Raw genomic sequence first — 14,202 nt, forward strand, 5'->3', positions numbered from 1 at the left:
ACAGACTCCATTGCTATATTGTATAGCGTTTTCACGTTTTTCACAAAGCATTTCTTTATTATTATTTTTCTGCAATCCATTTTCAACTTAAAGTTTCTCCGACAAATATTTGAAGTTTACGTGAATAACCGGCGCCAAAGGAATCAATACTTTTTAATTTTTTTTTTTCAAGTGGCCAGTGCTCATTATAAACATACAAGTTTCTCTAGAGAGTTTTTAATCGATTAATTTTAATAATGAGCGGGTAAAGAAAATGTACGGTGATGAATTCAATTAAAAAAAAAACCCCGTTATACCCCTGGTAAAATTATGTTAATACATTCATTTTGTAGCTTATTAAAGAGGCTAGCTTTAGTGAAAAACTTGGAGGTGTCGCTGACGTAAAAGTACAAAAAAAAAAAAAAAAAGTATTTTTGTTTTTGTAATTTTTTATTTTTTTTGTAAGGCAATGTGTCCTATAATTAATGTCGCATAATCACCTTTACTGTATGCTCAATATATTAGAAGCACGACAAAATCGGCTTGGTAGAAAAAAAGATATTGAAGAAAGATCATATTTTGTTTTTTTTTTTTTTCCAAAATCTGTAACATTTCGGGGGCTGATATTTTGCATACTTGCTACTAATACAAAGCTACATCATCAAAAAAAATTACAAGCCAAAACTCGCTGGGGGCAGATTCTCTTAGCTTATCCTGGCATGGCCTTTCGGTCAATTTTATTGACTTATTTATAAAAGTTACACGCGTTATGTTTTCATCGTGTCACTAAACGACGAACAGTTATTATTATATTATAAAATCACGCGAGATTTCGACAAAGCCACAATTTTGTTTGGTCAAGCATTAGCACAGACTGTGCTAACGTTATCCTACTTATTGCTTGCAACTGTTGGTTTTTACAGTTCGTCATTCGATAATAATATGTGTAGCGTCGTTTCATGTGCCGGTATTTACCCGCGCTACAAGAGTTTGATGAATAAAAATCTCAGACTAACTGCCACGCCACGCTGTGTGAAACTTTTATCTGCAAGGTTTTTACTCATTTCTAGTCTATCCAACAACTCGTTGGCTCGTTGGGTGGACGATATTCGAAAAACTGCGGAGCACTTCTGGATGAGATTAGCCCAGGACCGGGATAAGTGGCGTACACGAAGGGAGGCCTATGCTCAGCAGTCGGCGATTAATGGCTGATGATGATGATGATGTCCAACAACATAGATATAGGATGTGTAATTCTGTACCTATAGTCAGACCAATCTATAAGTTGGCGAAGATTTTTCAGCCCCTCCCACGCAAGGGTTGAGTAATTTCATATAATTTCGAAACTTAAAATTATATGTCAAAATGCCCACTTGACGTGGTATGACTCTACTGTTAAAGTAGAAATACAAAGCAATCATTTTGTGCATTAAATTCGTGGTGCCATTACTGAACAAAGGCCATCAATTTAAAGATCCTAATGAAGGACGTTCTTTATAAATTGTTGAAAAATAATAAAAGTAATAAAAAGAGGAATCCAGTAGCAGTCGGGAGCATGAGAAAGTGAGGTTGAATGCGATCGTTGCGTGCGCGCTCCGTTTATCCGGGCATTTCTCCGATAATGACGCCACAATATAATAATGCGAATAATAAATAAAAATACAATAAAATCGATACAAGTTACGAATGCGAGAGCTGGCTAAGGGTTCCGTACCCAGTTCCTTAGGGAGCAATCATTACGAGTAGGTACCTTAAGATCAGATAGATACTCATCCATACGCGAGCAATATAAATCGGACGCGTGTCTGTCGTCGCACAATCGACTGAAGACTAGGTAACATGTAAGCAGAAAAGGAAAATTTATTGACAAATAAATAAATAAACTTAAATTATAATTCTTTGGCTAACGTGGAAAATGCCGTGGCAGTCCTCAGATTAGCTCTGTCTGATTTCCATTATTTTTTACTTTGAAAATATTATTTTTTTCATAAATAATAACAGTATGAAGACCCACCAGAGATCCTAAACGGCAGGTGTTATAAAAACAGCTTAACTTTAATTGTGTAACATAAGAATATGTTGTTTCCTCGCCCTCCTTGGAGTTAGCGTTTAATGTTTCGACAATGAACTACATACACAGTTGCTGCATACACAAAGAGTGGCAATGAGCAGGTATAATGGAACTTCTGTAACTCGCTTACCATCGATACTTCCCTTAAACATTACAAATTGTAACTTAAAATACTCAATCTATTATGAGATTGTGGATTGAAAGACACAAATTGAAAATTGGCGTCGTGACTGCATCTCTTTGTGGAATTAGTACCTACGCAAGTGGTATTATAAAGACAATTAAATACTAACCTAGAATCATTATTTATGTCATTAATCGCAACGGACGCGATTATTTTTCTTTGGTCTTAATATGTATAGTTGCGTCTTCGATTAGTAGGTAGTTTGTTTTAAAACGAAACTGGATCAGGATTGCATGCGTCCAATAAAGGGCCTGGACGACCGATCCATCATTCAATTATGGAACCCTAAAACTGGAAATAAAATAATAATTTTAATGTCGTAATTGTATGCCGCGGGCCGGGCGCAAATCGCGCTCATTTTGCGAGCGGTTCGATTTGCCTGTTCGGTATATTGATTCCGATGTGCCGTTCCATTGCCAAAGGGTCCTTATACGTCATATTCAGTAAAGACGAACATCTGTTATAATTTCAGATTAAATCGTCCTTGTTACACTTAAAGCTTAAGGACCCTTTTATCATAGAAAGCCACACATAGAGACTGGTTTCCCGAGCGCCTCCGTTTTTCGCAGGAATGCTGTAATTAAAATCCAGTTGTGTATTTTTACATTTTTTTACTAACCGTCTGTTTTAGCCATGCGTTTGTAGGTGACAAAATTGCACATTACTCAACGTGTATCGTACTTAGACTAATAGGTAGTTATTTATACCCACAGGACATTTTTGCTCTGAGACCCACCTGATCATGTGATACCATAATTAATATTATTGGTTAACAAGTCCAGAATTGAACTGGCTTGTAATAAGGCCCTAGGGCCAATATTTTTTTGTGGGCAGGCCATATGTTTGCGATGTTGTTATCATGTACACTTATATAAATAATTTAGCGTTACCGCTGCGGGCTAGTTGCAATAAGAATGGTAAATATTACGAAACCACATCGACCGGCTATTCGGCCTGATGACTTCAGTATAACTTTAAAAAAAATTAATAACTCGCGTCATTTAATGAATAATGTTAGTAAGTAATACATATCATAAATACTAAGTACTTTTAAAGCTGTATATTTAAAGTTTGCATTCCAACAAATTAGACATAAAAAAAAATCCAAGCATGCAAGAAATCCATAATCAAGCAAACAGTAGGTATGTACCTACAAAAAAAAATACCTCTCTTTGTGTGTAATAAAATAAAGGGTTACCAATTGGAATATTGATCGAAAATAGAAAATAGATAAGTATTCAAAACACAATCATCTACGAATACATAGATTGTATCGTACTAAAGCTACGAAATGACATTTATGTATGTTTACATGAGTTGTAAACAACATAACAAGTATTTCATACCGTTAGCATAAATTTGAAACATATTGACGTCGTGCTGCTTATTTGAAGCATAAAACTAGCATAAACTTGTTACTGAAACAAACCAAATGTTATTTCATCCAACCATCTGATGATTGGACCAATAGTAGGTGCATCGTAAAAGTGGAATATGTATGAGTAAGAAAAGCAAAGTCAATAGCTAGACGAAATGTGTGACAATATTATTTGATATGTAAGTCAATAAAACTGTCTCGCTTAGTGAAGTTTTATGACTAGTGACAATTCTAAATTAGTAGGTTCTCGTTTTTTCACAAATAAACTTCGCTAATATATGTAAGTAAAAATTGAATAGAAAATAGTAACATGTTTGGACTAAGTAGTTCGCCTTAAGCAGTATGTTGTGGTTTCGCCTATGAAAACAATATTGATTAAAAGGATATGAGGGCGAAATAGATTTAGTTGTAAGCTTTATTATTATGAGAGCTTGCAATGTAAACTATTGCTATTACGAGTAATCGATTCAGCTAATTTAGACTATGTATTTCAATTATTATAACTTCCAAGAGTATAACAGGTTGGGACATAATTGAAGTTTCTCATGCGATCTATTATTTTTTTATGAAATGATTTGACGCTTTGCGACATTTATGTGTAATTGCATTTACAGAAAGCCTACTTGGCGATCGCACCTGCGAAGTGAATGCCGCTTTAAATAAGTCACTTATGAAAGAACTGAGGGTATAATTTGTGAAATTATAAGACCTTATATTATATTAAAAATTACTAAAGCTTCAGGATACGGGAACTTCAGGGTTCCTTGTGCTTAATGAGTTGGGCGATTATCACATGGTTATGTTATAGCTATAGCAATATTAATGGAAAACTGTTATATGTATTTGCCTTGACTTCACCTAGTTCACCTCACCATAAGCAAATATCACTTGTTTTAGTAAAATTATGAATACAGAAAAGTTGCTTTTAAATAATTATACTTATCTAACTTTACATTCATGCGTATACCCAAAAAAAATAATGCTCACCTTAATATTTAAAGTACCTACAGTAACACCAGCCAGTGGCAACAATAATTATTACAAAATACTACAAAGCATGTTTCTGATGATCCTTATTTACACACGTATATAAACTCGCTCTTGTATTTACGTATTCCCAAAACGGGTAGGCATAAAAATGCTTCTACCAATTAAAGAGTTGAAAGAACAAGAAATGATATTGCTCTTCGCCCACATATCCCAACGGTTCGAAAAATGAATGACTAATTTGTTTGTCAACAGTCAGCGCGGTCAGAGGGTGAATCGTCTGGCGAGCAGTCCTGCGAGAGCTCCGACGAGGGCGTCGGGCGGGACGCGCCGCACCAGGCCTCCCACCAGCCGCAGCACCCCCCCATCCAGCACCCGCCGCTGCACCAGCCGCAGCACACCATGAACCACCACGTCAACCACCAGACGATCAACAATCATCAGATGAACCACCATCAGAGAAATTCGCCTCGCCCGCTTGAGAGGGAGTTGAAGGTAGGTTTTGCCCTGATGGTCAGTATAGCCAGTGTATCTTTAAGTTCAGCAGCCCATCCAGAACTCGCCGCTACATCAGCCGCAGCATACCATGAACCACCACGTCAACCACCAGACGATGAACAATCATCAGATGAACCACCATCAGAGAAATTCGCCTCGCCCTCTTGAGAGGGAATTGAAGGTAGGTTCTGCTTTGCTCCTTGTTGTTGTTGTTGATTATCAACTTTTTCAATGTTCAAAATTGCGACATATAAACCTTTTTTTATCTTTTTTCCTCAAACAGGTCCGCGACGATTTCGAATCCCTGAAATCCTCGCTGCATCCGCACCTGTCCTCGCTGGCGTCTCTCGCGCAGGGGGCCCCGCTCTCAGCTCCCACCAGCGTGTTCGCGCTGGCCAGCGGCGGGGCCCCGGGGGGCTTCCCGTACGCCCCGCCGGCGTTCCTGGCCCCCGCGCCGCCGCCGCCTGCGCAGCCCGCCGGCTCGGCGTCCTCATCGTCCTCTGAGGGCAGCGCTGCCGGGTGGAGCTTTGAGGAACAGTACAAGCAGGTCCGTCAGGTAAGTTCGTGTTCATTATTTTCAGTATTACACATTTCGTTTATAGATTAAAACGTATCCATACATAGGCCGCGTTAAATAATGGCCCCATGGGACCTCTTTCGTTGAAGTCTATTATTTTATTTGGGCTTCTCCAAAAAATCTAAAAAGGTGCTCGTGCGGAGTTCCAAAAAGTGTCTACAAATATTTTAATTGAACCATCAATCGAATTAGATGTGAATATGAATAAAGACATATGCCTACATAATTTTGATGACATTAAAATATCCACACTTAAAACCACTTAATTATAATGCGGATATTATGTATATAATAATTTAGGTCATTGAAAAGGATCGATAGATATAGTAGACGGAAATGAATTGTCCACAACATTTGCATCACAATATAATGTTGCTTTCCCTTCGCCAAAAATAAATCACAAACATTTACTCAGCCCACAAAAACATAATCGAGCGAGTCAATCGAACCCTCAGTAAGTTATTCAGGGCTGTCACTGTTGTCAGGGTTGTCACATTCGTGTCCAATGCGAGTGGTCCTGCACAATGGCAACCCGTTCGCTTTGTGTGTCATGGAGGGGTGTCAAAACAAGTAGGGGCGATGTGATTACTGGTAATATGCTTGTTAGGGGTCTGGATTTATTGAATTTTCATTCATTGGGACACGTTTGCGGCACTAACTATTATGTAGCGTAGGCAGATGATTTGCTAGCATTTCAATGAACAGCTAAAGCAATGTGTATCGAATATATGATTTTTTTTTATTCTTTGAAATTGTATGATAATAATAGTAATTCATTTTGTATTTCATACATGTGCCTACAGAAGTAGATTGTATATTTTGATGTTTGGTTTGTTTGGAAACAGTACAGTCAGCCAAAAAAGCTAGTGGTTTACCACTTTTCGACTCTAAAGGTCAAAAAATTGTAAACCACTTTTTTGGCTGACTGTACATAAAGTGACTACATCTACCAAGATTTATTTTCCAATTTGACATGTTTTTATGATTTTCCATATATTCATCATGATTGTTTAAATATGATCCTCATTGATTCTATAGATGGATGAGTCAACTGTTTCAATAGGTACCTTCTTTTTACACATCATCTTTTTACATCCATATTTTCGAAGTATTTTGCGTACTTATTAACATACATAGGTAGTCTGTACTATAGGTATTCTGGCATGTTTATGGTGTAATTTGATCTGTCAGACGATTATCACACAAGCTATTCACGCCAAAATTCCTTAAAGAGAAGCGTACGGTGAAAAGCGACCGCATCGTTAACACTTTCACGTTGTGCGTACTTCCTTAACGAGCTGTGAATTTGTTCATCAAAGAGAGCGGGATGAGATACAATTGAGATACAAATATAATATTGTTCGTGTATCACGATCGCTATACTGAGAACTTGCTACTTTTTAACGGTACAGTGACAGCGCTTAAGAACTCGTCAAGAGTAAATACGGTGTTATTGACCCATTTTCCGGCGTGATTTTTGACATTTTATATTTTATACATTTTTGGTACGTGTATGTTCACTTCATTTAAATAAAACTAGCAACCGCTCGGATGTTATAAATATAAACCCTTCTTTTAAACCACACTAATTATTATATGTATTAAAACACTATCAAAATCCATGGCGTAGTTACAAGGGTCTGCATAATAGGGGCAGGCAGTCAGACAGCGAGAAGCGTCTTTGTTTTATACTATATAGTGAGTTGTGATGTTAACATTCAGGTATGATGTGAGTTGAACATACAGGGTGTAAACCTAATACGGGCGAACCTCTTAACGGTGGTGAGTATACAACATAAACAATGGAATTAGATAACTTTTACTTAAAATTGAAATATTTTTTTTTATCCATACAAATTAATTCGGCCCGCAACGTAATGCAAACACACTCGCGTTAAACACTCGTTGACAGTTGTCATTGATTGTCATCGCAACCACGTTTACAGTACATTGCTGCTGGGAAATTTTTCAAAAATTAATTATGGGCTGAAACTTAAGAGTAACTCAAAAACACCTCTTAATTAATGATAACAATATTGAATTATATGCCTGGTTTCATTTATCGCCCTTATTACGTTTACGCACTGTATAATAGCACGAATTTCTTTGACTCTGCAATTTTTTCGACCACCAACGTCCCAAAACGTGTGAAAAAAAATAATGTTAACCCGAATAAGGCAAAAATGTATCATTTGTTCTTGAAACAAAGTCCTAATTACATGCTATTAAATTGATTATATTTCGCATAGTACGATAAGTGCACCATGTATTTAGTAGGCAGCCTTTCACGTGCCATAAGGCGTCGGTCACGAGGTCTTTGTGGCAGGAGGCACGCGTTTGTTCAACATCTTGCAATTTGCGGACCCACAATACTGAGAGCACAATGACTGACAATGGAGTAACATTTAGTAGAACGAGTTGTGGGGGATTGGAGAAGGTGCGAATATGTGGCTTTTTGTTCCAGAAGGATCCCTAGACTAGCCTTACACTGCCTGAACAGATCAATCTGAAAAATTCAGAACGTTTTCCGGCCGTACACAATTTGAAGAAATCAATCAGAGGAATTTAATCTGAATAAATCAGAATGTGTGTGAATAATAGCTATCCTTGGCGCTAGTTGCATTTGCAGCTGTAATGTTCAGCCAGCATGCATTTGTAATTTAACCGACTTCGGAGAACGAAGGAGTTTCTCAATTCATCGGGATCTTTTTTTTTTTGGTATTTAATTCAGTATTTTTTATTTTTTTTCTTTCCGTTTAACTTTTATTCTGCATTTGCCCACTTCTACGATTCTCACTTTTGATAGTCCCATAGGGGCCACAGGAAGCTCAGCACTGGAAGTCACCAGCAAGATGCTGAGATGAAACCAATTAATTCCTATGTTTTAATATGTAATTTGTGTTGCGTTTACGAATAAAAAATATTCTAATCTTATGTGTCATGTCCTGTGCTATTTGATTAGACTAGCTGTCTGTTGTAATTTCGGACCTATATTATGCTTGAAACTTAAGGACCCTTTACGTGTTGAAAGCCACATCTATGTGGTTTTAAAGACGCGTTCTCATTGTATGTGGCCGCGTCTGTGGATGTTACCAGATGACGTTAATTGCCATTGGTTTTGTGTGGGTTAGTCGTGTTAATTTATCTGGTCCATAATATGGTTAACCTTACAATATTACAATTTAATAGTTAATGATGCAACAGAAGAACAGTTACGAGGAATTTCATTAAAGAATTTATTACCAATAGTCCAACACGTAATCAAAAGTCGAACGTGTTGTGTTACCTTTAGGTTTGACTTTTTGCATTTTACTTTCTTCATTTATTTTACTTTCATTCTTCAAAAACGACGGAAAACTGCAGTCTATGAACATTTAAAATGAATACGCGCATTAGTTATGTTACTGACTGTAAACAGGTAACAGAATATTTTATTTATTATTTTGCCATAGTCAAGTACGGAGTGATGTTGCATGCGATACGACTTCAATTCAATTCAATTCAAAAACTTTAATGTCAAAAACAACACAGGTCAAAATACAAAAAATAATAATCCGATAAATAAGGACTTGAAATAATCTTAAAAAACTAAGTCAAAATTAGTCATAATAAAAAGGAAGGAATTAAAACAAAAAGAAAGAAGAATCATTTTAAATTAAATTTACTATAGAATTCACGGACCGTAGAAATGCATTGTCAATTAAAAAGTCCTTCTGCTTTTTAACAAACAACTCATAAGAAGCAGCCTCTTTAATATCACACGGCTCAAACTATTATTTTACTATTTTTATACCCACCACCCCCAATGAGTTTGATGATTTCGCGAGCCTGAGTAATAAAGATTTAATATCACGATCAGTCTGTCTCTGGTCAGGTCGACGTAGGACATATTCATTCTTGTGTCGATACATATATTTTGCCACCTCAAATATGTATAAACATGGCACCGTCAAAATTTTTATCGCGCATCGACAATCTATGTATAGGTATAATTCAACCTTTCGTTTTGAAATTAACTTAATTTCTATATCATTATCCCGAAGCGAGGAACCCCTTTATAATACCGCAACCGTTTAAATTGTATCCTAACAACCCTAACCTACCTAGTTGTTGTCTAGACAACTAGCATTATCGAATTAACTTCCAGCAATACCTAAAGGTCTTTCGGTATTATTAGTGCCCCTCGTAGGGCGTCGTCTACCAATTTTTATTGCAGCTGTGTTGCCTCTTATTGTGCGAGGAATAAAGGCATAAATCAATCGTTATGCGCACGGTAATGTTGGTGGTAATCGTCGGCCATGCTGGAAACTCTGTTTTCCCGGCCCGGCCCTAAATCATCGCGGGGAATTGCCGTGCTTTATTGGCCTATTACGGCTTGTTGGATCCGCGATAAATGACATATGAAAATTGTAGGTATACTTTGCCTGACTTTATTATAGTCGGGAAGTTTTTTAGTTAACATGACACATAATTATTTGATATTAAAAACATGTGAGTTAGTAAAATAAAATACAATATATCTAGATTTCCTAATGCATCTTAAGGTCCTTTATATATTTTCAGCCTCAAATACAAGTTGAGATTTAGATAAGTAGATATTTATTTTACCGTCGTACAGTCAACAACACAGCTGTGAATACAGACAAAGAGCCAAAAATATGTATACAGAACTTTATTGCCTGTACATTAAGGTGTGTATACATGGTTGGCTGGTAGAGAATGCTTTAAGGCATTAAGTCCGCCATTTGTACTTTTTTCGATTGTGCAATAAAGTTTAAATAAATAAATATTTTTGGCAGTTTGTCTGTATTAACAGCTGTGTTGTTGACTGTACCTCTCTCTACCTTTACAGAGAGCTACTATAAGTATTAAGAAATCAAGACTAATTTTACCACGTACAATAAAACTAATATCTCAATCGTTATTCACGAAGGTCTTGAGTTTACTCAGTGGATCTGGACATATGTACATTGTACACTATCAATAATTAGGTACTGATGAAAATCTTGATAGAAATATTGTTGAAGACTTTTAAAGCCGAAATCGATGTGTAATAAACTAAATTCGCAGAATTGAACCAGGCTCTAAGCTCGCTAACATACCTATTTTTTACCATGTAGTTTCAGGAACGTTAGGTATATTAAGTAGCAAATATAATTATTCTCAAGTAAAATAGTCTTAGGGCAGCCAATTCGTTTTTAAAATCGCATGTCGGAATCGACGCATGCTTTTAAAACACCTTGTGCTTTCTGTAGGTACACATGTCCTGATCTCAATTATAGGTGCCATATGCGTAACTTGGCGGAGGCTACAAATATGCACGTTCACGTACATAGGTATAAGAATTTGGACTGTTCCGCTTATCAATAAAATTGTCAATAGCAGGATAATGTCAATAAGTATTGAAAGCGTGAGGCCGCCCGGCGTCACGTCCTGCGCTCACGCTCGGGTCATTTGAGTGTGTCACTGCGCACCCCCGCCGCGTTTTGTTTATGGAACCAACGTTTGATTTTATTGCATTTGTCTATGGCGTAATTCAGACGTGATCCCATAACTACTGAGCATAAAAAGGAGTAGAGCATTTTTATTTAGCTTTTTTTCTTAATTTGCCGATACCACCGGTATACCTATTTAGATTTTTAAAAGAGCAAACCAAATTTTTATATTGTGTGAACATAAACTGAATAAGCAAGTTTCAATATGATTATACTTAATTGGATTAGTCAAAAGGAGCATAAATCTTATTAATTATGATTTTATTGATTTCAAGTTATACTTCTGCTTATGAACCTGGATATCGAGATTAAGGATGGAGCTATGAAATGTCACTTTAATCACATTTTTTAATACTACGTCGGTGGCAAACAAGCATACGGTCCGCCTGATGGAAAGCGGTCACTGTAACCTATGGACACCTGCAACTCGAGGAGTGTCACATGCCCGTTGCCATCCCATTACAAACTTCTACACTCCCTGTTGCTGTGTTAAGTACACAGCAAAAAGGAGTTTTACTTTGCCACATAGGCATTTTGATTAAATAAGTGTAAAAAAAGGTGTAACGTGTTATTAATATTACCAAAAAACAAAAGAAAACATTGGAAAGTGCCAGCAACGCACCCAACTCCTATCTCCAACAAATGCGACCTATTAGATTCGCCGTCAACCTTTTAAAGTGCCACTAGGTTATGGGTGCGTTCGGAACGAAAGTTTTTTTTAATGGATTTTAACGTCAGGCGATTAGCCAAGTGAGCCATCGAGCTGGCATTCGAGTGTTTCGGATATTTATATCGTCTAGACGCGTTATCGCGCGATGCGCTTATCGCTGGTAGAATGTTTTATACACTTGAGATTTACTTACCGTCTAGAGAGGCTTTAAACGGTTCTGCAATATCTTCCAGTAAAATAATTAAGTACTTAGGAGGAATCGGCATATCTTTGTAAGTCATGTATGTATATTTTTATATTAAAGGAAAAAATGGAAAAATTTACGCTTCCGGCGGGACTTGAACCCGCATCCTTTTTGCAATCCGTGCAATGCTCTTAACCAATTGAGCAGACGTTTCTGCTTAATAAAAATTAATTCATGTATGTATAGCTTCCAAGACTGCTATTTTTTTAAATTATACATAGCAAATAGCTTGACCAAGTTGTGTAATATGTATATGTATTAAGTATGCAGGTTATGATGCAAGTGTCAATGTTTTTCGAGTTTTTATTGAGTCTGAGAGACAATAAAAACGATAAATTCAAAGTTTTGGTGATGGTTATAAAATATCGACTGCATTTAAGGTTTGAATTATATCTATTGTCACAATTTCGGTCAACATGAATGCAATAAAGATTTGCGTTATCTACAAATAACTTGGATACAATTAGAGGATATAACTAGACGTTTAAACACGTCATCTCAGCTTAACTTCGGTTTCAAAACAAATCGAGACGTCATTTGACACGGGCAATTAAGATCTATATTTCCTAGAACGTTATAATAAATCAAATAGTCGTTATGTGATAATTTATAGACATGGTTCGCTCGACTACATTTGTGAATTATAAGCGGTCAACTTTCGCTAAATATGTGTTTAAAGTGATTGAAATGACAACAAAGGTATAATCATAGGTATATTCAAATACCTATACTTCAGATATTTCCAAGGAGCAGTGTCTAATTTCATTTTGTTCGGTATTTCACAGTTACATTACTTATTATATATAGTCCTCCTTTCGGCCGTTGTTGATCAGGCTAAAATCCGCATCAATTGTTGATCTGCCTTTACGGGCCTGTTACTAAGGAAGTTTTGATTATATATATATATGGCCTTAGCGTCTATTTCAGACGGTTTATGGTGCAATGTCCGAAAGACATCGCTTTTGATGACTAAAGAGACCTATGCGAGAGCGACACATTAGGAAGCTTTCAACCGATTGTGACGTTTCGCTATGGACCATCTCCATCATCCACATTACTTATACTAATTAAGATATTACCTACATTTTGAACTAAAACTGACCTAATTTACTTACCTAATAAAAAAAAATTGGCCTTAACATATAAGTAGGTACATAACTTGGAGGATATAAATAATACACATATAGATATTCAATTACACATGAATGATTATTATACATACAGTATGCGCTCAACTTGCTGACAAATTTGTTTTTCGCTCTGTACTCTACCTACATTAGACTAATCAATTAGTATGAAATCGAGGGAAAATCTTCTACAACTATTTTTTCGTAGCGCGAATCTGGTAGTTGTTGCCCTCACGAACCCAATAAAAAAATACATTCTGTATAATTATGTACAGTCGACTACAAAGAGATGTATCCATTTTTTCACCTTATTACAATGCAATAAGGTGAAAAAGTGTATACATCTCTTTGTAGTCGACTGTACTTGAAAAGTCTGTATCTGCAGGGTGTGTATTTTTAGGTAAATCTGTTATGTTCTGTGGCATAAATAAGAGCTCAACAGTTCGCAGTACTTACATCCTTAACAAATTGTGTAACACTACGAAGCTATCGGCAAACACATTAAACTTATTTGCCGACTTTGTAGTTACCTTTAATCTCTAACATTTAATTATAACTCAACCAATTAGTTTAAATTTAAAACCGACTCTAATTTTATTAAGCCGCTTTGAGTTTAACTTCGTTATTTTAACTTATCGCGTTATACATAAGTAACAAAGAAAGAAAAGGAAGGATAGGGCAATTCATATAATTCAGATTCGGACTGAAAAATCTCGTTTGATGCGCTTTGGTATAAAGTTACAACACTATTGATTGACGAGTCGCATATACTTCATCCTTAGCTCGTATTGATGCACCGTGTTACTAACATCGCTGCGCTGAAACTATTGTTGTTGCTCTTATGTCACATCCTTATGTAATAATATATAGTCAATGGTAAGTAACGATTTTCTGTACACAAATTAGTCGTACATTAAAAAAAGCTTGAGATTTCTGATCCTAATGAACCACCAGTCATTATTCAGTTGGATGTTGTTATCGACAAATAGAGC

The 14,202-nt window shown here is 36.3% G+C and overlaps 1 protein-coding gene across 3 annotated transcripts in view; it reads left to right on the top strand.

The window, feature by feature from the left end:
• LOC125234643 (protein dead ringer) overlaps window positions 1-14,202 on the top strand; it is a 170,097-nt gene that overhangs the window by 64,838 nt on the left and 91,057 nt on the right. For all 3 annotated transcript variants that reach the window (XM_048140973.1, XM_048140975.1, XM_048140974.1), the window contains exons 2-3: window positions 4,855-5,094; window positions 5,381-5,653. In XM_048140973.1, the coding sequence (XP_047996930.1) occupies window positions 4,855-5,094; window positions 5,381-5,653 (513 nt within the window). The remainder of the gene's footprint in view (window positions 1-4,854; window positions 5,095-5,380; window positions 5,654-14,202) is intronic.

This window comes from Leguminivora glycinivorella, chromosome 16 (genome assembly GCF_023078275.1).
Source record: "Leguminivora glycinivorella isolate SPB_JAAS2020 chromosome 16, LegGlyc_1.1, whole genome shotgun sequence".
Classification (NCBI taxonomy): domain Eukaryota; kingdom Metazoa; phylum Arthropoda; class Insecta; order Lepidoptera; family Tortricidae; genus Leguminivora; species Leguminivora glycinivorella.